The sequence below is a fragment of the Rana temporaria genome, chromosome 8 (assembly GCF_905171775.1).
Source record: "Rana temporaria chromosome 8, aRanTem1.1, whole genome shotgun sequence".
Lineage (NCBI taxonomy): Eukaryota > Metazoa > Chordata > Amphibia > Anura > Ranidae > Rana > Rana temporaria.
This window is the reverse complement of record NC_053496.1, coordinates 127,636,615-127,662,310: the sequence shown is the minus strand read 5'-3', so window position 1 is coordinate 127,662,310 and position 25,696 is coordinate 127,636,615. Positions and strand designations below refer to the sequence as shown.

General features: G+C 43.4%; 1 protein-coding gene across 2 annotated transcripts in view; it reads right to left on the bottom strand.

Moving 5' to 3' along the window:
* Window positions 1-17,348, bottom strand: part of LOC120909061 (pulmonary surfactant-associated protein D-like) — a 36,899-nt gene extending 19,551 nt beyond the window's left edge. Inside the window, exons 1-5 of one of the 2 annotated variants that reach the window (XM_040320686.1) lie at window positions 17,237-17,348; window positions 17,027-17,140; window positions 15,530-15,568; window positions 11,656-11,763; window positions 1,597-1,683 (exon numbers count right to left, since the gene is read on the bottom strand). In XM_040320686.1, the coding sequence (XP_040176620.1) occupies window positions 1,597-1,683; window positions 11,656-11,763; window positions 15,530-15,568; window positions 17,027-17,132 (340 nt within the window). In that variant the 5' untranslated portion in view covers window positions 17,133-17,140; window positions 17,237-17,348. Of the gene's footprint in view, window positions 1-1,596; window positions 1,684-11,655; window positions 11,764-15,529; window positions 15,569-16,987; window positions 17,141-17,236 lie in introns of both variants that reach the window. The other variant, XM_040320685.1, reaches the window with a different exon arrangement.
* Window positions 17,349-25,696: the final 8,348 nt, after the last annotated feature.

Sequence of the window (25,696 nt, the reverse complement as noted above, 5' to 3'; positions counted from 1 at the left end):
AAGGTTGAGAACCACTGCTCTAAAGCAACTGCTCTTGCAGAGGGAAACTGCAGTCTCTTTGCCTTTAATAAATCAGCCCCATAGTATCTCCCTCTTCTTGCAGGAGAGGAAATATAAACAAACCAAAGTGTGTAAAAAATAAATAAATTAAAATAAATAATAAAAAATTATTACAACATAATAAAGAAAAAAATAACAAGGTCAAGGTTTGCCAGGGTTAGTGTTAAGGCCAAGGTCGGGGTCAAAAACTACGGTCAGGATATTTTCTGTAGAATTTAAAACAAAATGTTTTAATTGGCAGCAGTGTCAGTTTGTGCCAGTGTCAGTGCATTTTAGGCAGAATAAAAAAATAAAAATGTGCACCATTGTTTCTGGGCTGTACTACGGGTACAAACAACAACTAACATACACATATGTGTTATCGCTACAATCGTTAGAATCAGGAGAATTTTTGGGGGGCTGTTCTATGGTGGTAAATTATTAAAATAGCAAGAAGTATACAGCCAAATTAAAAAATATTTAATTTTTTTTTTTTTTTACTACAGTATTTTGGGCCAGTTATCCGTTATATCCGAGATATCTATTTACCACCAAAAGAAAGCCCAATTTGTCCTAGAAAAAAAAAAAAGAATAATTCACCTAGATACATTAAGTAGCTGTGACAATATGTACAGTTTTACTAATACATGTCAAAGTTGCAAAACTGTGCTTAGGAATTTAGATTTGTTTTACACTTAGGCGTGAAGGGAGTTAAACTGTTTAATTACTGTATATTCTGTGATTGTACTTAATACTTAACCATTGTATACAAGTTTATTTTGATTGGATATCTTATGGCCTGTTTTACACTATATCTTTCTTTTGTTCTTTTGGTGAACCTCTCACAATAAAAAACAAATGTTAAAAAAATAAAAATAAACATGTTTTTTTTTTTTTTTTTTTAAAGTGGATGTAAACCGGATTCATGAAATTTGAGCTGGGCAAATATATCTGCAGTATTTTGTTATCTTTTTTTCAATAAGCTAAGTCTTATAGCTTTCTTCTGAACGGTTCCTCTGTTATCAGCATGACATATTTTTTGACTTTTTAGACAAAAGCAGCCTGAATCTTTTGTCAACGGAGGTTGCTAACATAGTAGCAGAGAGCAGCTCCTATTACAAAACAGCTCTGAGAGTCTCTGTCTATGATGAGAGGGGGTTTGTGCCTTTCCTCCAATCAGCAATGTTAACTATCTTGGCTGTATGCCCAGACATCACACTCTGTGTTAACCAGGAAGAGAAAATCTCCTAACACGATCTCAGCTTTCTAAACAGTATATAAATGTGAAGACAGCAGATATACATATAAAACGAATGTAGGGAGATTTGGTTAATCTCTGTGTATCATCTGAGGCTGTTCACTTCACTGGGTGTATGGAAGGTTTACATCCACTTTAATAGTATAACATAGTCACAAAAGTTTTTTGTTTGTATATAAGCACAACACTGTTGGTCTAGCACAGCACCTTATTTTAATCTTTGGCTTGTTTTACAGTCGTAAGCCGGTCACTACAAGTCTACTTTATATTAATTACTGCTACTGGTTTTCATGAATTACCTGGGCTTCCTTTCTCTCCTTTTTGGCCTTGTCCTCCTGGCAAACCAACTCCTATTTCCCCTTTCGCCCCTTTATTTCCAGCCAGGCCTAAGGAAAGAAATATAAAAAAGATTAGAGATGTCATGGTAAACAAATAGCAATAATAATTACATTGTTAAACTATTATTTCTATAACATAAACACGTGAAACAAGAGGAGATAACACGTGTTATCTCTTGGCCCACTTCCCACAGCTCAGCTGTCTGGGCCTTTTTATGTACATTGGGGGTTATTTACGAAAGGCAAATCCACTTTGCACTACAAGTGCAAAGTGCACTTGAAATTGCACTGAAAGTGCACTTGAAAGTGTAGTTGCTGTAAATCTGAGGGGTAGATCGGAAATGAGGGGAAGCTCTGCTGATTTTATCATCCAATAATGTGCAAGCTAAAATGTTGTTTTTTATTTTCCTTGCATGTCCCCCTCGGATCTACAGGGACTGCACTTCCAAGTGCACTTTGCACTTGTAGTGCAAAGTGGATTTGCCTTTTGTAAATAACCTCCATTGTGTCACTGATGCATGCATTGCATGCACAGCTCACCATCCTTGTGGCCTCCTCAAATGGTGACAGTACAATGCATGCATCCTTTATGAGCAGCCATACTCACACAGGTACGTCAAGGGCCTTCTGCTGCATGTGCAGCCGCTGTAGCATTGCCAAAGTTGAGTCCAGCTGGTGGGCATGTCACAAATCAGGCAGTTTACGGGCAGGTGGATTTCTGGTTGAATTTCAGCCAACCCAGCACTGGCTGTGTATGATCGCCTAAAATAAGTACAGACTCTTCTGGCCTGCTTTAGTAGATCTTCCAACCATGGGTACCTATTTAGGAAACACTGCACCTCCAAATTGTGAACATGTGCCAGGCATGGAAGAGTCTCAATTTCCTTGTTGTGTTTCTCGTCGGGCTGGTTTACGACGAGAAACACGTTCGTGTGTATGCTTAGAAACCCGCGCATGCTCAGAATAAAGTATGAGTTGGGAGCGCACCCTCGGTAAAAGTAGCGTTTGTAATGGAGATAGCACATTCGTCACGCTGTAACCGACTGAAAAGCGCAAATCGTCTCTTACCAAAACTTTTACTAACACGCGGCAACATGAGATTAGCAAAAGCAGCCCCAAGGGTGGCGCCAGTGGAATAGAACTTCCCCTATATAGTGCCATCGTACGTGTTGTAGGTCACCGCGTTTGAGAATGACGGGATTTTGTCTTGCCAGTGTGTACGCAAAGAAAGCTTGACAAGATTCTTGACAAGCCTGACAAGAAACTCGTCGAGGAAAACAATGTTTCTTTTACAACGAGATTCTCGGTCATGTGTACGGGGCCTCAGTGTAAAGTGCTGCTACTAATGCTGCCCAGCTCTGCCCTATTGTTGTGTACAGATGACTCACCTGCAGACCCTGTGTTAACATGTAAATAACGTCATTCATATGTAAATAACAGGATCATTCATATGTAAATAGCTGAGTCCGGCAGCATTTATATGTAAATAAAGGTGGCATTCATATGTATATCATGCCCCTCTGCAGTGAAGAGGTGATGTGCTGTAACCTCTAACAACCGATCAGTGAGCAGTATTACTGTACAGTAACCTCTAGCAACCAATCAAAGAAACCATGTGCTGTAACCTCTAGCAACTAATCAATGAGCCGTAATGTGTGCTGTAACCTCTAGCAACCAGTGAGTAAGTGGTAATGATATGCTGCAACCTCTGACAACCAATCGCAATGATTGCCTGATCTGACACAGTAAACTGATTTTAAGTCTAGCTGATATTTATTGTATGTCTCAGCGCAAGTGGAGAGCAAAATTGCATGGGGGGGCCCCAAGAATTTTTGTTGCCCAGGGTCAAATCAACATTAAAGATGGCCCTGGAGTCAGGAACACTGACATGTTGTTTGAAAGATAAGCAACACACGAGCTGGCACTTTTAGGCAGAGCCTTGCCATGTATTGTCTATGCCACCGGTGGCCATTGATTGGTTACATGCCAATGGCATGTGAACCTCCGCTTTTCGGAATCCTCCCCCCTCCGGTGTCCCATTTTGTTGCAGAGTATGATTGATAGGTGCAGCGGAGTCTAATTCAGATCAGACAATGTGTAGTAATCAGGAACTGGCTTCTTTATTGGAACATCATCACACAGACAAAGATGTCTCTCTGCATCATGGTAAGAAGAACATACAGACTACAAGCAGGAAGAAGAAAACAACAAGTACATCACTGTGGGACAGAAAATACAACATATCATAAAGAACACAGCATAGCATATCATTGAGCATTAGCGACATCCTGTGTCCTTTATCTAAACTGCATTTGATATATTCTAAGCTATAGTTTGTTGAATCTCCAACACCCCTTCTCAGCAACTAAGGCTTAGTCCGTTAAACCTATCTCCTTTGTGAGCTTTGAATGTCTTTCGTCGGTCAGAGGCTTTATAAGGATGTCTGCTGTCATATCCTCGGTTGGGCAATAAAGTAACTCAAGAAGACCTTGCTCTTGAAGATCCATAAGAAAGTGAAACTTCACATCAATGTGCTTGGTTCTTGAATTAACTCCTTCCGTATGTGCAAGTCCAATGCATCCTTGATTGTCCTCATAGATTTCTGTTGGTCCCAACTGTGGTTGACCTAAATCTGTTAATAGCTGTCTCAGCCATATAACTTCTTTGCTTGCCTCTGCTGCAGCAATGTATTTTGCTTCAGTAGACGACAGCGAAACAGTGAGGCCCCGTACACACGGCCTAGGAACTCGACGTGCTTGGCACGTCGAGTTCCTCGTCGAGTTCTGGGATGAAGCCGCCGAGGAGCTCGGCGGGACGCCTTCTCCCATAGAACAACGAGAAAATAGAGAACATGTTCTCTATTTTCTCGTCGAGCTCCTCGGCGGCTCCATCTAACCAAAACTGTACAGACGACAGAGTTTCTCGGCAGAATCCGGGTTTTGACCGAGTTTCTCGGTGAATTCTGCCGAGAAACTCTGTCGTGTGTACGGGGCCTGTGTTGCTTTTTACTAGTCCAACTGATGGCGCCTCCTGACAGGAAAAATAAGTAGCCACTGGTAGATTTTCTGTCATTGGTGTCTCCTGCCCAGTCAGCATCCACATATCCTGTTAAGGTGCTTTCATCACTTGCTGGTAACTTGAGCTTGTAGTGCAAAGTCCCTTTAAGATAGCGAATGATTCGCTTTACAGCATTCCAGTCCTTTTGATTTGGCATTGAAACCTTTCTGCATAGGATTCCAACTGTTGCTGTAAATGTTAGTCCTTGTAGCTGTGTGCAATTTCCCTATTGCTTTCCTGTATTGAGTATTAGTAGGTAATGGGTTATCTTGACAATTCATCTCCTTCAGGTAGTTGGTTTCCATGGGAGATTTCACTGGTTTGGCATCTTCCATTCCAAAAGTTTCAATTATTTCTTGTATTTTGTGTCTTTGATTCAGAAGGAAGCTACCATCTTCCTCTCTCTCGATCTGGATGCCGAGGTAATTCTTTATGTTGCCGAGGTCTTTGGTGTCAAAGTGCTGATTTAGTTTTTCAAGTATTTCTGCTTCATCCCCTTCTTGCTCAAAACAAATCAGGATATCATCCACATAAATAAGCATATAGACCCATCTGTTTGCCAATCTCTTTGTGTATAAGCAGGGGTCTGCTTTGCTCCTTTGAAAGTTTTGATCTGTAAGCACTTCATTTATTTTTATATTCCACGCTCTGGCTGCTTGCTTTAGGCCATATATACTCCTGCGAAGTTTGCATACTAGGTCTGACCTTTGTTCATCTTTGAATCCTGGCGGCTGTTCCATGTAGATTTCTTCTGTTAAATCGCCATGTAGAAACGCGGTTTTCACATCAAAATGTTTTACTTGCATTTTCCTTGAGACGGCTACTGTCAGTAAAGTCCATATTGTAGTGTGCTTGACTACTGGTGCAAACGTCTCATCGTAGTCCTCTCCATATTTTTGAGAATAGCCTTTGGCTACTAGTCTTGCTTAGTACCGTTCAATTGTGCCATCTGCATTGTATTTCACTTTAAAAGTCCATTTACAGCCTATGGCTTTCCTTCCGGGTGGTAGTTCTGTAAGTGTCCATGTTTTAGTGTCATGCATGGATTTTATCTCTTCCTCAGAACCTTTATCCATTTAGTTGCTTCTTGTTCTGAAAGTTGAGATATGTCTTCCCAGTTTACAGGTTCGTTGATACTGGCAGTACTTGCTTTGTATGAGAGACGTATAGGTGGTTTACCTTTGTTTTCTCTTGTTGACCGTCTCATTTTTGTGTCTGAGCCTTCTTGTGTCTGCTATTCAGTACTGGTTGAGTCTACACTCACTTCAACTGTTTGTTCAGAAGTTACAGAGATGGGCTGGTCAATGTCAGTTTTCTCTTGTATTCTTGCTTCTACTGTTGTCATTACATTGTCTCTTAAATCTTCAACAAAAGTTACGCTGTTGCTAATGGTAACCTTGGCTGTTTTGGGATTTAGGATTCTGTAACCCTTGACATTGTCACTGTATCCAACGAAGATACCTTCAAATGCTCTGTTTTGGAGCTTGGTGCGATTTTCTTCAGGTACTGTATGTAGACAAATGCTTTGCATCCAAAAACTCTAAGGCCCCATACACACGGGAGAATTTATCCGCGAATACGGTCCAGCGGACCGCTTCCGCGGATAAATCCTCTCGAGGATTTCAGCAGATTTCTATGCGATGGCGTGTACACACCATCGCATTGAAATCGGCGCCGAAATCCTCTGGCGATGACGTGTCGCGCCGTCGCCGCGATTATGACGCGGCGACGTGCGCGACGCTGTCATATAAGGAATTCCACGCATGCGTCAAATCATTACGACGCATGCGGGGGATCCCTTAGGACGGATGGATCCGGTGAGTCTGTACAGACCAGCGGATCCATCCGTTGGGATGGATTCCAGCAGATGGATTTGTTCTGCATGTCAGCGAATATCCGATCTGCTGGAATCCATCCCAGGGGATAAATATCCGCGGATAAAGATCCGCTGGCGTGTACACACCATAGGATCTATCCGCTGAAACCCATTTGCTGGGATTTATCTGCGGATGGATTCTATGGTGTGTATGGGGCCTTAGATGTTTTACACTTGGTTTCTCATTGTGCCATAGTTCATATGGGGTTTTCTCCACTGTTCTAGAAAGAAGTCTGTTCTGCAAATATGTAGCTGTCATTGCTGCCTCACCCCAGTATTTTTGTGGTAGTCCAGAATCTGTCAGCATACATCTGATCATTTCGGTCAGAGTTCTATTCTTTCTTTCAGCTACTCCATTTTGTTCTGGTGTACACGGAACTGTCTTTTGATGTTCTATTCCATGCCTTTTTAAGTACTCTTGTATCTTACCTCCTGTGAATTCACCTCCATTATCGCTCCGGAGTATGAGAGGCTTCCTCTGAAACTTGTTACTTGTCTTTGTTATATAGTCTTGTAATTTGTCGAAAACTTCACTCTTGTGTTGCATTAGGTAGGTGACTGTATATCTTGAATAGTCGTCTATGAAAGTCACTATGTACCTGTTGCCTCCAGGTGTTGGTTGGTTGGTTCAGGGGACCACATACGTCACTGTGAACTAAGTCAAGTGGTCTTGAAGCTCTCTTTTGACTGACTTTGGGAAGTGTTGCTCTTGTAGCTTTGGATTTGATGCAACACTCACATTTGACAGTGACTGGACAAGGGGATATTATGAGATCCCTTGTCAGATTCCTCCTCTGTAGTTCCTGTATGCATTCTGGGTGTCTGTGACCTAGACGTCTGTGCCATATATGTATACAGTCATTGTGCTTGTGTGTACATAGTCTCACCTTTTCCTTCACTGTGTCGAGGTGATATAGATGATCATCCAGCTTGGCACTTGCTACTGTCTGTTTGCTGTTTAGAATGGAACACTTGTCACCTTGGAATTTCACGGTGAGTCCTCTGGCTGTTAGAGGCTTCACAGATAAGAGTCCTCCTTCTAGATTAGGAACATAGGGCCAGATTCACGTAGCCCGGGCGCAACGTAACTTTTCCGATTTAAGTTACACCCCCGCAATTTTTCCAAGTTAGTGCCCGATCCACAAAGCATTTACCTGGAAATTTGCGGCGGTGTATCCTAAATCCGGCCGGCGCAAGGCGGGCCAATTCAAATGGGGCGAGTCCCATTTAAATTAGGCGTACTGCGCATGCTCCCGATGCAAATTTCCCGACGTGCTTTGCGCGAAGTTACGATGCGCCGAGGTTTTGTGAATCGCGACGGGTAAAAAAAAGTTGCGTCGGGAAAAAAAGAGTTGCGCCGGGAAAAAAAAAAAAAAAAAATTTGACAGCGACGCGGGAAAGACGGGTACACTTTTACATGGTGTACTAACTTTACACTTTGCCGTCGCAAAGATAGGGTACCTTTTACAAACTAACACTTATGCCCTGTACACATGATCACTTTTTGTGATGAAATAAAATGACATTTTTAAAAATGTCATTTAAAATGATCGTGTGTGGGCAAAATGTCATTTTATGTCTTCTGAAAAATGACAAAAAAAAAAATCGAACATGCTTGAATTTTTTATGTCATTTTTTAAAATGTCATTTTTTGTGTCATAAAAAATGATCGTGTGTGGGCAAAAATGATGTTTTAAACCCGCACATGCCCAGAAGCAAGTTTTGAGACGGGAGGTAAAACTACCATTCATAATGGAGTAAGCACATTCATCACGCTGTAACAGACAAAAAAGCGCAAATCGTCTTTTACTAACAAGTAACCAGCTAAAAGCAGCCTCAAGGCAAATAGAACTTCCCCTTTAGAGTGCCGTCACTTTGTTCATCATTTTTCAAAAACGATGGTGTGTGGGCAACATCATTTTTAATGATGAAGTTGGAAAAATTTCATTTTTTTTCATGATAAAAAAATAAAAAAAAATGTCATCACAAAAAGTGATCATGTGTACAGGGCATTATGGCGACTTAACGAAGGGAAAAAGCTTTGTGGATCTCCGTAAGTGCTAATTTGCATACCCGACGCTGGTTTACGACGAGAACTCCCCAAAGCGGCGGCCGCGGTACTGCATCCTAAGATCCGACAGTGTAAGTCCATTACACCTGTCGGATCTTAGGGCTAGCTATGCGTAACTGATTCTATGAATCAGCCGCATAGTTAGAAACAGAGATACGACAGCGTATCAGTAGATACGCCGTCGTATCTCTTTTGTGAATCTGGCCCATAAAGCACATCTTTCACTGGTATGGTTAAATTGTGTCCCGCATCATCAGGGCATACAAGGGTTCCGTGCCCACATCCTTCTGCATGTATTTTGCTTCCATCTGCAAGGTAAATAGTTTCTTTGTTGTTCGGATCAAGTTCTGTGAAGAAACTTCTATCACTCGTCATGTGACTGGTTGCCCCTGAATCGATGCACCAGTCTTGGCATTTATTGTTGCCTGTGGCTTTAAATGTGGCATTCCAGTTGCCTTCCCTTGGGTCATGGATTGTTGTTTTGACCTTTTGTTTAGCATAAGAGGGACATTGTCTCATTTGCTCTGCTCTCCATATAGTACAGTCTTTCTTTATGTGTCCCTGTTTGTGGCATCTGAAACACACTCTGGTTTCTTTCCTATGTAATCTTGCGTCTGTAGCTTTGAGAGCGGTGCTGGTTTCTGTGGAGTCATGCACTAATTCCTTTCTTCTCTGATACTCATCTATGAGCCTGATTTTTACAAATGCTACCGTCAGATCTGTTTCGGCTCGTGTCTCCAGTGCATTGATTAATGCAGTGTATGTATCAGGTCCCGTACACACGATAGAATCCATCCGCAGATAAATCCCAGCAAATGGGTTTCAGCGGATAGATCCTATAGTGTGTACACGCCAGCGGATCTGTTTCCGCGGATATATCTCCCCTGGGATGGATTCCAGCAGATCGGATATTTGCTGACATGCAGAACATATCCATCTGCTGGAATCCATCCCAACGGATGGATCCGCTGGTCTGTACAGACTCACCGAATCCATCCGTCCGAAGGGATCCCCCGCATGCGTCGCAATGATTCAACGCATGCGTGGAATTCCTTATATGACAGCGTCGCGCACGTCGCCGCGTCATAATCGCGGCGACGGCCCGACACGTCATCGCCAGAGGATTTCGGCGCGGATTTCAATGCGATGATGAGTACACTCCATCGCATTAAAATCTGCTGAAATCCTCGAGAGGATTTATCCGCGGAAACGGTCCGCTGGACCGTATCCGCGGATAAATACTCCCGTGTGTATGGGGCCTCAGGTAGACTGCATAATAACATGGCTGCAAAATGACGGTCTGTTATATTCTCCCCGATTGATCTGAGTTGCGCAATCACTTCCAGCATTGCGTTTATATGCTCCTGCATGTCCTGTTCTCTGCCAAGTCTCATTTTGTAAAGTTTCCGCAGCATAAACAGCTTGTTGTTTAAACTGGATCTTTCATGCAGTCTTTTCAGTACATCCCACATGCCTTTCGCTGTGTCCTCATTGCGTATATGAATGAGCTGATCATCTTCTACTAGTAAACTTATTGTGGCACGTGCTTGTCTGTTTTTCTTGTCCCAGTCCTGATTATTATCCTGTGGTCTGTCTGTAGTGGTAACCTCCCACAAGTCATCTCTGGATAACAGCATTTCCACTTTAAACTTCCATAGCTGGTAATTGTCATTATTCAGCTTTGACACAGAGTTTAAGCTCTGAGTTTCCGGCCATTTTATCCCTCCTTTATATATAAACAGTCTTACTTGTCTATAGGAGATGTCACTGGAAAGCTTCTTTATGTCGATCTCCGCATCAGCCACGCTGTCTTCCTTTTAAGGCTTTGTTCTGCTTAGGCCGCACCTGGTCATAAGACTTTATCCGGACTCTGGGCCCATAACCTGTTGCAGAGTATGATTGATAGGTGCAGCGGAGTCTAATTCAGATCAGACAATGTGTAGTAATCAGGAACTGGCTTCTTTATTGGAACATCATCACACAGACAAAGATGTCTCTCTGCATCATGGTAAGAAGAACATACAGACTACAAGCAGGAAGAAGAAAACAACAAGTACATCACTGTGGGACAGAAAATACAACATATCATAAAGAACACAGCATAGCATATCATTGAGCATTAGCGACATCTTGTGTCCTTTATCTAAACTGCATTTGATATATTCTAAGCTATAGTTTGTTGAATCTCCAACACATTTGACACCTTTCAGGGGGGAGGGGGTGCAGATACCTGTATAAAACAGGTATTTGCACCACTTCCGGGTATAGACTCCCGCGGGAGTCTGGCCCCTCCGCGTCCCCGTCCCCCCGTTGTGTTCTGGGAAACACTTGTCTCCCAGAACACAGCGGGGACCAGTGGGAACTGCACAGTGCGACTTGCGCTTGTGCAGTAGGGAACCGGGCAGTGAAGCAGCAGCGTTTCACTTCCCGATTCCCTTACTGAGGATGGCGGCGGGGGAAGCCGAGAGCCGAGCTACCGCTCGGCTTCAGCTGCCGATGTCGCGGGTGACCTGGACAGGTAAGTGTCCATTTTTTAAAAGTCAGCAGCTGCTGTATTTGGAGCTGCTGGCTTTAAAAAAAAAATCAGGTGAACCACCGCTTTAATGGGTAGAAGTCAGTCTGGAGGTTTGGACACTCCTAGCCAGGCTGTATTTACATTCAGACTGCCATGGATAATGTTCACACGTGGTGCTATATCTCCATGATAGAAAAGACTAAAAGACAATGAATGAGAAGGGTGGGAAAGATGCTGGTGAGTCCGAAAGAGCTAGATGATGCTAGATGAACGCCAGCAAGAAAATAGGGTGGGCTGTAGCCATCTAAATGCAGCAAATATAAATCCTCTAATTTCTATGAAGAATGCATATATTCAGTGTTCTTCAGGCATATAAAAAAAAATTGGGTAAAGGTACAGGCGATGCCATAGCAAATCCTGGTGCTTATTATACTCGTCCTTGCTCTGTCTCACACAGAAATGAAGATTAATTCAGTGATATATTCAGACAAATAATCTTACCTGTATCTCCAGTATTTCCTTTTTCCCCTGGATTGCCTTTTGGTCCTACTTTCCCTGGAGGACCTGTGTTTCCTCTTTCACCTGGAATTCCAGGCTCTCCATGCACACCTCAAGAGAACATGTAACAATATTATTGGTAGTCTGCAATCTGTATGCTCTAGAAATGGATACAATATATATTGTTTAAAGTATAACTAAAGGCTTTGGATAGAGTGGAAACAATTTAGAATACCTGTCAGTTTTTATTGTTGTCTATGCCCGTTATTGGGGTTCACCTTTTTTGTGCTCTTTACTAGGGTTGTCCCGATACCGATAGTATCGGTATCGGGACCGATTCCGAGTATTTGCGGGAGTACTCGTACTCCCGCAAATACCCCCGATACCGAAATAGAATACTTCCCCCCGCCGCCGCTGACGCCGTCGCATCCCGCCGCTACGCCGCATCCCGCTGCATCCCTGCTTGGTTAATACGAGCGGGGAACATTACAGCTTTCATTTGAATAGCTGTAGTGTTTCCCGCCGCGCCGCGTATAGACACTCCCCCTTGCTCGGGTGAACTGTCCAATCCCTCGCAAGGGGGAGTGTCTATACGCAGCGCGGCGCAAAAGACTACAGCTATTCAAATGAAAGCTGTAATGTTCCCCGCCCGTATTAACCAAGCGGCGGCGCGGCAGCATGTACGGTAAGGGGGACATGGCTGCATATATGGGGGGGACATGGCTGCATATGGGGGGGACATGGCTGGATATGGGGGGGACATGGCTGGATATGGGGGGGACATGGCTGGATATGGGGGGACATGGCTGCATATGGGGGGGGACATGGCTGGATATGGGGGGGAAATGGCTGGATATGGAGGGGACATGGCTGGATATGGAGGGGACATGGCTGGATATGGGGGGGACATGGCTGGATATGGGGGGGACATGGCTGCATATATGGGGGGGACATGGCTGCATATGTGGGGGGACATGGCTGCATATGTGGGGGGACATGGCTGCATATATGGGGGGACATGGCTGCATTTGTGGGGGTACATGGCTGCATTTGGGGACACATTTAAAAAAAAGTATCGGTATTCGGTATCGGCGAGTACTTGAAAAAAAGTATCGGTACTTGTACTCAGTCCTAAAAAAGTGGTATCGGGACAACCCTACTCTTTACCATTATCATTGAAAATGAAACTAAAAGAAAAGCCCAAATTTTGGGTTGTCCCCAGAAAAGTAATAGAACATTTGCGTGGGCGCAGCGTATGTGAGATACGCTACGCCGCTGTAACTTACTTTGCAAATCTTTGAATCCTGAAAGAATTTGCGCCGTAACTTACGGCGGCGTAGTGTATCTCTCGCAATGTAAGGGCGCGGAATTCAAATGCGGCGAGTAGGGGGCGTGTTTAATTTAAATGAAGCACGTTCCCCGCTCTGAACGAACTGCGCATGCCCCGTCCGTCAAAACTCCCAGGGTGCATTGCTCCAAATGACGTCGCAAGGACGTCATTGTTTTCGTCATGAACGTAAATGGCGTCCAGTCCCATTTACGGACGACTTACGCAAACAACGTAAAATTTCCAAAATTATACGCGGGAACGACGGGCATACTTAACATTGAGTACACCACCAGATAGCAGCTTTAACTATACGATGGAAAAAGCCGAACGGAAACGACGTAAAAGAATGTGACGGCCGCTCGTACGTTTGTGGATCGTCGGAAAAAGCAAATTTGCATACTCGACGCGGATTACGACGAGAACGCCACCCAGCGGCCGCCGGAAAATTGCATCTTAGATCCGACGGCGTACTAAGGCGTACGCCTGTCGGATCTAACACAGATGCCGTCGTATCTTGTTTGGTGGATACCAAAACAAAGATACGACGCGCAAAATTTGAAATTATGCGGCGTATCAACAGATACGCCGGCGTAATTTCTTTGAGGATCTGCCCCACTATGGCCCGGATTCACATACATCGGCGCATATTTATGCCGCCGTAGCGTATCTCCTTTACGCTACGCCGACGTAGCGCAGAGAGGCAAGCACTGGATTCACAAAGCCAGTGCTGCCAAATCTGCGCTGGGATTCTGTGGCGTAAGTCGTCGTAATTGGAAGTGGGAACTACTCCCTAAGATACGCCGGATCACTGCCTACGGCGTGAACGTAACCTATGCCTAGTCATATTCACGTCCTACGTAAACTACGTAAAATACGTCGGCTTGTGTTCCCTGGTGCAGCCATTTGCATGGATGCTGCTGACTTACACCTCCTTTATGGGGCATAACTTTACGCCGGACGTAGGACTTTTTACGCGCACTGCGTCGGACGGACGTACGTTCGTGAATCAGCGTATCTCCCTCATTTGCATATGTGAATAGAAAATCAACGGGTGCGCCAAATACATCCAGCGTAAATATGCGCCCACTCTACGCCGGCGTAGGAAAGTTACGTCGGTCGGATGAAGCCTATTTTCAGGCGTATAACTTTTGCGCAATCCAATCAATATACGCTTACTGCGTTTTTTTTTTTTTTTTTACCAAAAATATGTAGAAGAATAGATATCGGCCTAAACTGAGGATTTTTTTTTACTTGGTATATTTATTATAGCAAAAATTGATAAATATATATATATATATTTTGTTTTTTATTGTTGCTCTTTTTTTGTTTATAGCACAAAACATAAAAACCACAGAGGTGATAAAATACCACCAAAAGAAAGCTCTATTTGTGGAAAAAAAAATATCAAAATTAATTTGGGTACGTTGCATGACCGCACAATTCCCATTCAAAGTGTGACAGCGCTGAAAGCTGAAAATTGGCCTGGGCAGGAAGGGGGAGAAAATTATGGAAGTGGTTAAAGGAGTTGTAAAGGAAACATTTTTGCTGAAATGACTGTTTACAGGGTATAGAGACATAATAGTTAACTGATTCCTTTTTAAAAATGATTAAAAATAGATAAAAAACAATCATATAATGTACCTGTAGTTTCAGTTTCGTTTATGCATGCTTTTTCATGCTTCTGAGAAGTACAGAGACACAGAGCCAATAGAGGGCAGTGATGGTTTGTAAAACTAAAGTGAGGGGTTTAAGACACCCAGTAATCACACCTCCTTGATTAGTGCCACAGAAAGAAAGCTCCCATGACTTTTTTTTATCAGGAAACAGACTGTTCAGAACAGAGAAGGATTACAGCAACATCATAGCAAAAACGAACAATGAGGACATGAAAACAGGACTGCAGTAAGGTAAAGGAAGCTATTTAGCTAAAAAAAAAATCCTTTAGTGACCCTTTAAGTAAATGCCACTGATGTAAGGTCTCTGCCCAGGAGTGTGGTCAACTTTTTTGATTAAGGGGCCCTCGAGTGTGACATTATTAAAGGACGCACATAACAAAAGAAAAGGGATGGACAGTATAGAAAAATGTTTAAAAGTATGTACAAAATTAAAATGACCATTTAACTATTAGAAGCCAGTCTAAAGAATGCAGACTGTCTGCAGTGGCACCAAATGCCACACAGTAAGTGCCAAATAAAAGCAGGCTGGACACCAGTCCAGGATGCTCGAGCATTGAAGCACAAGCTTGTCCACATCATGCTCAGCTAGGAGTATATATTGTCAGAAATATCATACAATCAGGAACACATACAAGACTCTTGATTCCAGAGGCGACTCTCTAATAAGGCAAATTAGGCGGTCGCCTTAGGCCTCATGATCAGAGGGGCCTCGTGGCCGCCTAGTTCAGGCCTCAAATTTTGTGCGGCGGGCGGGGTCAGAAAATGTTTTCCCAGCGATTCTCCCGATGTCAGAGAACTAAATGTTAAAAAATTATGGGTATTTCAAACAAATGTTGACAATAAAGTTAAAGTAAAAAATAATAAAATTCACCTGGGTCACCCTTTGGGCCATTAGCCCCATCTCTTCCATCTCTGCCCCACCCGCTCTCCCTGACAGACACTGTTCTGCTACTTAAGAGAAGGGGATGTGGGTGGGAAGATTCAAGCTAAACCCCAGCAAACGGAAAGGAAGGATGGAGTCCATCCATTCAGTCCCTCCTGCCACCGGTTGAGTACACTGTACACTGATGTAGGGGTGCCCTTCCTTCCCTTCTCTCTCTCTTTCTCTCTTCATCCTTTCTTTCTTTCTTTCTCCCTTAATCCTTAGTTCTTACTTTATCCCTTCATCTTTCTTCCTCTCTTTGTCCCTTCATCTTTCTTCCTCTCTTTGTCCCTTCATTTTTCTTCCTCTCTTTGTCCCTTTATCTTTCTTTCTTTCTTTCTTTCTTTCTTTCTTTCTTTCTTTCTTTCTTTCTTTCTTTCTTTCTTTCTTTCTTTCCCTTTTTGTCCCTTCGTCTTTTTTCTTTCTTTCTCTTGATCCTCCTCTTTCTTTCTCCCCTTGCCACTCCAGTTCTCCTCTCCCCATTTCCTACCCACTCCTTTTTCAACCCTCCTCCTACTCCCTTACCCCATAGCTCCCAGCCCCATCTCCCACTGCCATTTTTTCAGGGGCTAAGAAAGAACCCAGAGGAAGAGCCTCTTACTATTGCTGCGTGGGTGAGATGTGTTCTGCACCAATCCCTGCTGACCCTCCTATTCATACCATGTGAATGGTGCAGTACACATCCCAACCATACAAGCAAAGTGCCGCAAGAGAGCAAAAAACTCTGGAGGGGAAGGCAGAGGGGAGTTATCATTCCAGTGTAGATTTAGCCCAGTGACAGCCTTCCAGAATAGGTGGGATCTGTGAGAGCAGCTTCCTATCCCCTGTACTGTGCCCTCCTGCCCCCCGCCCTTCCCGTACTGTATTCTCCTGCCCACTGTACTGTGTCCACTTACCCTCCTGTACTGTACCCTACTGACCTGTGTACTTTAAACCTACCCTCCCCCTATACTAATATAGTTCATTTATATTGATCGCTTTTATTATTTTTCCTACTATGGGCGTGAGTGGAGCCTCATGTCTTAGTTTTGCCTAAGGCCTCAAAATGCCTAGAGCCAGCTCTGAAGTGATTCATTGGGGTAAAAGCAATGTTGAAATGCACAGCAAGGAGCATTATTATTACTGTAAGATCCATGAAGGCATTGCTTGTCCTAAGTCAGCTGGAAACTATGTATCATCTTGGTAAAACATGTTCATATATTTTAAAAAGTGGCAACATTTCTCTGGTCTCTTTCTATACACTGTACCAATAAGCGTTGAGAAATTTGTATTAAGCATTTAATTTCATGCCAGCCTGATAAATAATAATGTAACACCACTGCGTGAGGATAACTAAATGTTAAAAAATTATGGGTATTTCAAACAAATGTTGACAATAAAGTTAAAGTAAAAAATAATAAAATTTACCTGGGTCACCCTTTGGGCCATTAGCCCCATCTCTTCCATCTCTACCATTTAAACCTGGACACATGGCTGGTGTTTCTGAATAACTCAGGCTAAAAACCACAGCCACAACAACTAGGATGCATAGACAGTTTGTAAGAGGATTCATTGTTCAGCCTGTGACAAAATAAAGGCATTAGTTACATATATTTATTGTTCAATGCTATACTAATGAAATTGATGTCTAAGTTAACGTGATAAAATAATACTTACCTAATTGTTGTTGTAATCGTTCGGTTTTTCGGTTTAGTGTCTGAATCTGCTTCCAACCAAACTGATATCTCAACAAACCAGCTTTTTGACTTCTGGTCATTTTATTTGCGAGAATATTGATTATTTTGGATTGTTTGGAACTTTGTACCTGGTAAACAAGGTCAATGTCTATATCTTTGGAACATGCGTGTGTTTCATGCATTCTCCTTTTAGTAAAAATCAAAAAGTTTACTACTACTGCAGATAAAATAATATAAAGAAAAAAAATAGGGTGCTGCTGATCATATAGACTCCATCTATAACAGCATTAGAAGTGTCATTGTGTAATACCCCCTTTCTTGCTCATATATCACGGGACACAAAGCCTTAATTACTTAATGGGTTATGTAGTCACCACAGGTGATTGGACACTGGTTAACCCAATTAGAATTGAGTTCCTCCCCTATATAACCCCTCCCAAATGGAGAGTGCCTCAGTTTTTTCACCAGTGTCTAGGGCGATTGGTCACGTTAAACATGTGCTAAGAAGAAAGTGCTCTTTTGATGGTCTGTCTGCGGAGGCCTAGGAGCTATAACCGGATCCATACTTCGGGTTGATATCAAAAGCCTAAGATGGGTGGTACCTGGGCTTCGTGTAAAGAAGAAATTAGGTTTGCCTGTAATGTCTCTCTGCGGAGATCTGGGCTCTGGGATCCAGACTTTCGTGTACTAATGCAACTGTGGCATGAAAAGTTTCTGGCAGAGTCTTCTACTGTATAGTTCCAATGCACTCTATCAAATGCCTTCTCTGCATCCAGACCTAGGAGCAGAGAAAGCGTTTGTGTACAGAGGCTATCAATTTGCCTGCCCTATTATTTTGGGAGTAATAATTCAATTTCAGTCGTTTGAGGTATTTGTCATGGTTAGTTAAAGTTCACCTAAACTCATTCCTCTTGTTGTTGAGTTTTTGTAATAAGTTAGAATTATTTGGAGATTGTTTATGTTCTTTTTCAAGACTAGATATATCTTTAAAAGGGTATTAAGAAATGTGTTAAGCCTCGTACACACGATGGGATATCTGATGGAATCTAATCCGATGGATTTTTCGTCGGATATCTGATGAAGCTGACTTTCATCAGTCTTGCCTACACACCATCAGTCAAAAATCCGACCGTGCCAAAACGCAGTGACGTAAAACAGTACGACGTGCTGAGAAAAATGAAGTTCAATGCTTCCGAGCATGCGTCCACACAGACAATCACATTTTTCTATCTTTTTTTTTATCCATATGTAGGCGTGATTATGTTACCTCTGTGATGTGTCTAGGGATGATGATGAAGGAGAGGATGGTGAAGAGAGTAAATGACGGAATGTCCAGACAGCAGGATGACGTTTTCTGTGCTTTATTACTGGTCCAACATGACCAACAGTCAACTCAAGGTAGATAGGATAGATTGGTGAAAGGAGAGAACTCACAGATTCAGGCCTTTAGATAAGCGAAGCAGTCCTGCTTCAGGATAATAGCTTTTGCTTCGTCGCCACTCCAGCCGGAGTGGATGTAGTGCCCCTGGACATGTCCCTCTCACAGGCCTGGCAACCAGGGCATCACCTAGAACTTCTGGGAAGGAACAAGTCTCTGCCACGACTTGGCTCTAATAAGATTTAGGTTTGCAGTGAGACCTCTGCCACAGGCCCAATACTCATGAACATGGACGATAGAGCGAATCCTCCCAGTAAACACAATTTCGCCTGAATCCTCCTCAGGTAGACTTGTTAGCTTGGGGTCACCGACTGACAGTTTGCAACATACAACCTGTCAGTATCCGGTCACCCAGATCCCTGATGGATCGTCTGAGCCCTATTGGATCACCTGCCTCCAGGTTCACCTCAGACCGACTCCCCACCGGACAGCACAACTCGCTTGGGATCTTCTTAATAAGAGGTGGGGGACCCAGTAAGTCACTGAGGCACCTTGACAGCATTAGTCGCTCCTGGCCATGAGGGCCCAGAGTCAGGAACTCCACGTGGCACCTTCCCCCCCGGCCTGGTAGGCCATATCGATGTGCACACACCCTAAAGGTGGGTGCCGCACCTGGAACCAGGAACGGGTGAAGAACCCCGTGCAATGGCATCACAGAAATACCCTCCCCCAGCATGCCCCGTGAGGGAAACACTCCTCTCATTGGCTGCTGGAGAAAGGCGGTCCGCTTGGACCCCTCTGGCGCCACCTGCTATCCAAAGATGGTAAGGTCTCCTTGGAACACACTGACAACACAACGCAGCCCAGGACTGACAGAAACCCAATTTAACAGATCAACACGGATGAGAGCAAGGTAACTCTCTCATCCCCCAACTAAATTTGACATAGCACCTGTACTGAAAAGTACACAGGCGCTACACATAGGAAAAATTTTAAAAATGTTCTATTTTTTTTTCACCGTTGGAAAACAAACCGATGGGGCCCAGGCATGATCGGTTTGTCCGATGAAAACAGTCCATCGGTCTGTTTTCATTGGACAAACTGATCGAGTGTACAGGGCTTAAGCCTTTCTCTTTTATCCCTAGATGCCATCTGGATAAGGATACCCCTAATAAAGGCTTTGTGAGTACATCACAGATTTGTAGTGGATGTAGAGCTATTTTCATTAAAATCAAAGAATTCTGTCAAGTTGTTCTTCATTAAAGACACATATCTCTCTTGAGAGAATAGAAATGTATTTAAAACTTCCAAAGAGTTGACATAAGGCCTTGTTGGCCTGTTGTAATAGATAAAGTGATTGGTGATTTGAAATTTTTTGTAAGAGCATTTTTTCTGAAATGAAGAAATCAATTCTGGAATATGTTTTATGTACATTAGAGAAAAACGTGTAGTCTTTTTCAGTAGTGTGCAAACACCTCCATGGATCGTATAAATCTTCCTCAGCGAAAATATTACCAAGACTCAATCTATTTGTGCGGTCTCTTTTAGTAGTATCTAAATTAGGATCCATCGGGGCATTAAAGTCTCCGCAGATGATAATATGCCCTTTCTGTATGTTCTGTACCTTTCTCAACAGCTTATGGATGATTTTTTGTTGATGCTTGTTAGGAGCGTAAATGTTGGCAAGTGTGTAAGTAACATTTAGCTAGATTCAGAGACGTTTACGCCGGCGTATCAGTAGATATGCCGTCGTAACTCTGAATCTACGCCGTCGTAAATTTAAGCGTATTCTGGAAACCAGATACGCTTAAATTAGGCTAAGATACGAGCGGCGTAAGTCTCCTACGCCGTCGTTTCTTAGGGTGCATATTTACGCTGGCCGCTAGGTGGCGCTTCCGTTGATTTTGGCGTATAATATGTAAATGAGCTAGATGCGCCGATTCAGAAACGTATGTGCGCCCAGCGCATTTTTTTACGTCGTTTACATAAGGCTTTTTCCGGTGTAAAGTTAGTCGAACAAAAAGCTGGCCTAGCCAATGTTAAGTATGGACGTCGTTTCCGCGTTGAATTTTAAAATTTTTACGTTGTTTGCGTAAGTCGTCCGTAAATGGGGCTGGACGTAATTTACGTTCACGTCGAAACCAATACGTCCTTGTGGCGTACTTTGGAGCAATGCACACTGGGATATGTCCACGAACGGCGCATGCACCGTTCGTTAAAAACGTCAATCACGTCGGGTCACTAGTTAACATAAAACACGCCCCCCTGTTCATCATTTGAATTAGGCGCGCTTACGCCAGCCCATTTACGCTACGCCACCGTATCTTAGGAGGCAAGTGCTTTGTGAATACAGCACTTGCCTCTCTGACTTACGACGGCGTAGCGTATATGCGATACGCTACGCCGCCTCAAAATTAAGCCAGTCTATCTGAATCTGGCTAATTGTCTATATTAGCAACTAGAATTATATGCTGACCATGGTCGTCTATTACTGAGTCTAAAAGGTGAGACTGCCCCTTTGATTGCAGTTTTAACACCTTTCTTCTTTTTGAGGTTGTTAGAGCAGAAGATATGTGGGAAAAGACTATGTGAAAATTTAGGTGCTTTATCCTTTGCAAAATGCGACTCTTGTACACATATGATGTCACTCTGAAGTTTGATAGCATCAGTCCAGAGAGCTTTTCTTTAAGCCCGTTGGTGTTCAGAGATTTTTTTTTAGGTTGCAACATTTTTTAAGGTGTTGGTGATAAGTAGCAGTGACATCCTATTGTAGATAAGCCAAAAATAGAAACAATCATAAAAATTCAGAACATTGAAGAAAAACTTTGAGTCGCCATGCAACTGTAAGGTGCACCAATGTGCACTTATAGATCAGCATTTCCTTCCGGGGTAAACGTTTCCCTGAGAACAGATAGGTTTGAGGGTTTAGCAATATAAGCAGTGAACCGTAGTAATCCAGTGAGTTGAGGCATGACCACGTTGCTTTTCTTGTGCGATTTATATTGCAGATTATTTGCTCTGTGAGTTATCTTCTTCCATAGGGAGCAACCCCTATTTCCCCAACAACTTCAGGCCGTCATCCAGTGTATGGATATTGTAAGAAACATTATTACGATCGACAATCAATTTGATGGGGAAACCCCATCTATACTTGAGATTATGATTACGGAGTATCTTAGTAATGGAATTCAGGTTTTTCTGTGCCAATAAAGTTGCTTGTGAAAGGTATAAGTAGAGAAAAATACCTGCATATGGATCAGGTAGTGGGACATGTTGTTGTGCACTTTGCATCAGGAGATCTTTAATATGATAGAAATGAATCCTCACAATAACATCTCTCTGGAGTTTTTCTGGTATATGCAAAGGTTTTGGCAATCAATGAGCCCTGTAAATTGTCAGCTCCTGATGCCGGATTTTGAGGAGTAGATCAGACATATTTTTTTTCAAAAATGAGTGCAATTCAGTATTTTTGACAGTTTCTGGGATTCCTCTGGATTTGATATTATTGCGTCTGGATCTGTCCTCTATAACTGACACTTCCAGCTAGAGTTGCCACCTCATCCCTTTAAAAAGGAACACATATGAATTACACAGGTTCTGAGGTTAATTTAATGCAGGTAAGGCACCAAATGAGTCTAATTACCACCTTAATTAGCCACAGAACCTGTGTAATTCATATGTGTTCTGTTTTAAAGGGATGAGGTGGCAACCCTACTTCCAGCTTAAGTTGCTTTAATTCTTCTATTACCTCAAAATGGGAGTCTATCAATTCATTATGTGCGTCAGCGACATCCTCCATTCTATTTTCCATGTCATCAATTCTTACTCCTAGACCTTCTATTGCCACATTAGTTGTGTGCATATATGATTGCACATCTTGATGATTCACTCCTCTCAGGGACAAAAGCATTTCTTTGATATCTGTATCACGTATAGGCTGTCCAGATGTGGGGAAGGCAAGCAGTTTATCAGCACAGGGATTATTACCAGGTGGCTGGTCATAATCAGGCAGTGAACTACTGGCATGTTCACCTGAGGAGGAAATCCTTCTTTGTTTCTGAGGTCCAATAATTTCCTCCCCCATGTCAGTCACATATCTGCTGTTTTTTAGTGTTACCAATCTCACTGTCTCTGTCACTGAGGCTTGATGGCTGCTGTCCAGCGCCAGAGTTCTGAGGTAAAGCTGTGCCATTTTTCCTCACAGAATCACTATAGTGATTCTTAAATGACCCCAATTTCCTGGGTCCTCCATGGTCTTTCCTTTTCCCCATTGTGATACACTATTACTTCAGATATTCCAGTATCTTTTTGTGCCCTCAATCCCTCTTTTAGTTGCCGTGTGCCGCTTCAGGGAAAGTCAGTGCTACAGAGCTCAGAGAAATTAGAGAAATAGGCCTTTTGGGGGTTATTTACTAAAGGCAAATCCACTTTGCACTACAAGCAGGGCCGCTGATAGGGGGGGACCACCAGCCCTCCCGTAGGGGGCCCGGGCACACAGGGGGCCCGGACAGCAGGAGGATCGGTGGAGCAGAGAATGACAGCGTTACGAGGCATCATCTGAAGGGACTATTTTTCTGCTTCCCCCGGCTCCCAGGTGGCCTAAGATATATTCCCTGGGCCCCATCAGTTTATTTAGAGGGGCCCAGTAGTGTCACTATAGGGGTGGGGATTGCGGTGACACCAAGACCGCTGCTGCACACCTGCAGAGTAGCAGCAGAACGGTGCGAGTGATGCTTCACTTCCCTGTCAGGCGGAGTGATCTCCACCCGACAGGAGCTTCCTAGTCCCGGCTGGTCTGACGTCATCATTCAGAGGCTGGGGAGCGCGGGATTGAAGAAAAGATGCTGGCAAAAGTCAGGACCTGTAGCCAGAGCTCAGTGTCTCAGTGTCTGCAAGTGAGTAATCTCGTAGCTCATTTGCATAACAATGCCGTTTTTAACACCTCCGTCTTAGATATGTGAAGTGGACTGGTTAATGCTTTGGGGGAGGGGGGGTTAAATAATTTACAATGCAAATTGTAATATAGCACATGGAGCCTGGAGGGGGTTAATGTACTCACCTAGGTATTATTGACCTGTGGCAATTAACCCATTTGTGTGCTGCAATAATGACAGTCATTGGCACCATCAGTGTTAATTAACCCCTTTTATGCTACAGCATGAAGGGGTTTATAAACATTGGCACTAATGCAGCACAAAGGGGTTAATTATTTATCACTGGTTAGAGAGTACATTAACCCCCTCCATGTGCCATATTACAATTACCAATCATTATCATTATGATCATCACACAGTACAGGTGCATTGAGCCACAGCACCTGTATTGTGTGATTATCATGATAATAATGATTATGTAGAATGACAGAGAAATTCATCTTTAGGCTTTATTCACACAGGGCATGCTGCAGACATGCGTCTAGCACGCAGAGCTGTCTTTTACAGGCTTGGGGATGTTTAAAGTGTTACATGCATCCCAATGCCGGCATCCCATTTATTTCTACTGAGACACACAGCCACTATATCCCAATATGTCATGCGTGCGGGTCCCAGAATGCATGCAGGGTGCATTCAGGGACCTGCACCAGCATGTCATATTGGGATAAAGTGGTTGTGTGTCTCAGTAGAAATAAATGGGATGCCGGCATTGTGATCAGATGCATGTAACACTTTAAAACAGTGTCACTGTTGTAAACAAGGTTAGGAGACTGTATGATACGTTAAATATGTTAAATACAGTTCTTTAAGCAACACCTTATTTTCCGGGAGTGCCCCTACCGAAACTAGACTCTGGATCTGTCCCTGGTACACACACCGCCCCCTATAAACATTAGTTGCTGCTGGGAGGTGAGCACTGAGCAGCCTTTGGAGGAGATAGGGGTGCTGTGTGTGTGTGTGTGTGTGTACAGTGCAATGCAATCTACAGTAAGAGTGATCCGGTCTCATGTACTATAAAGACCAGCACTCTTCTGACAGGATGGGAGAACAAAACACAGCACACCTCTTCATGGCTGTGTTGGCAAATGTAATGGTGATTTGGGAGGGCGATATGGGTGAGGAGGAAGAATGGGGGGATATGTGCTGGGAGGAGAGACTGGGGGGGGCAGAGGGGTAATTTAGAAGGGGTTGTGCTAGGAGGGGGATTTTTGTTTGGAAATTTGTGCACGGGGGCCCCGTCAGGTAGGCTGTACGGGGCCCCGTGATTTCTATAAGCGGCCCTGACTACAAGTGCAAAGTGCACCTGGAAGTGCAGTTGGTGTAAATCTGAGGGGTGGATCTGAAATGAGGGGAAGCTCTGCTGTTTATGTCAACCAATCATGTGCAAGCTAAAATGCTGTTTTTTATTTTCGTTTCATATCCCCCTCGGATCTACAGCGACTGCACTTCCAAGTGCACTTTCAGTGCAATTTCAAGTGCACTTTGCACTTGTAGTTTGCACTTGTAGTGCAAAGTGGATTTGCCTTTCTTAAATAGCCCCCTTTGTGTACATAGAAAAAGTTGTAGATCTTTAAGTTCAGCTCATGATAAATATGGGCAAAGACAAAAGTGTTGCGTTATAATTTTTCTCAGTGTATATACTAGATTATATATATGTAATAAGGCCAGTATGCTGGCCTGAATTTATGGGAGGAGCCCGGGGGTATTTAACCAGCCCACTCACCTGTGGTCATTGTTGGTTTCCTGTGAGCGATACCACACATCACTGGGCTGACTCTTCCCAGCTCACCTCACGTTTTTGAGTCCTGGCATTTTGATCGCAGTTGCATTTCGGCTTCTTCGTTTGTGCTCTTCGTCGGCGGTTCCCGCTCACTGTCGCAGGTACTTTCCGAATCTTTCGCATCATGTGCGATCTTGCAATTTGTTATGCTACCTGTCCCGCATCCTCTGAGTCGCGGTCGGTCTTTGTCCGATATCACTCGCTGTAGATTTCACTGGATATAAAGATTCACTGTCCATGGGTTTGCCGTCTCTTCCATTTAGAGACAAGCATGTATTGTTTGTACAGGTTTCTGTGGCTGATTGAGGTGATAATTAGGCCCACCTGATACCTTCTCTGCACTGGGTT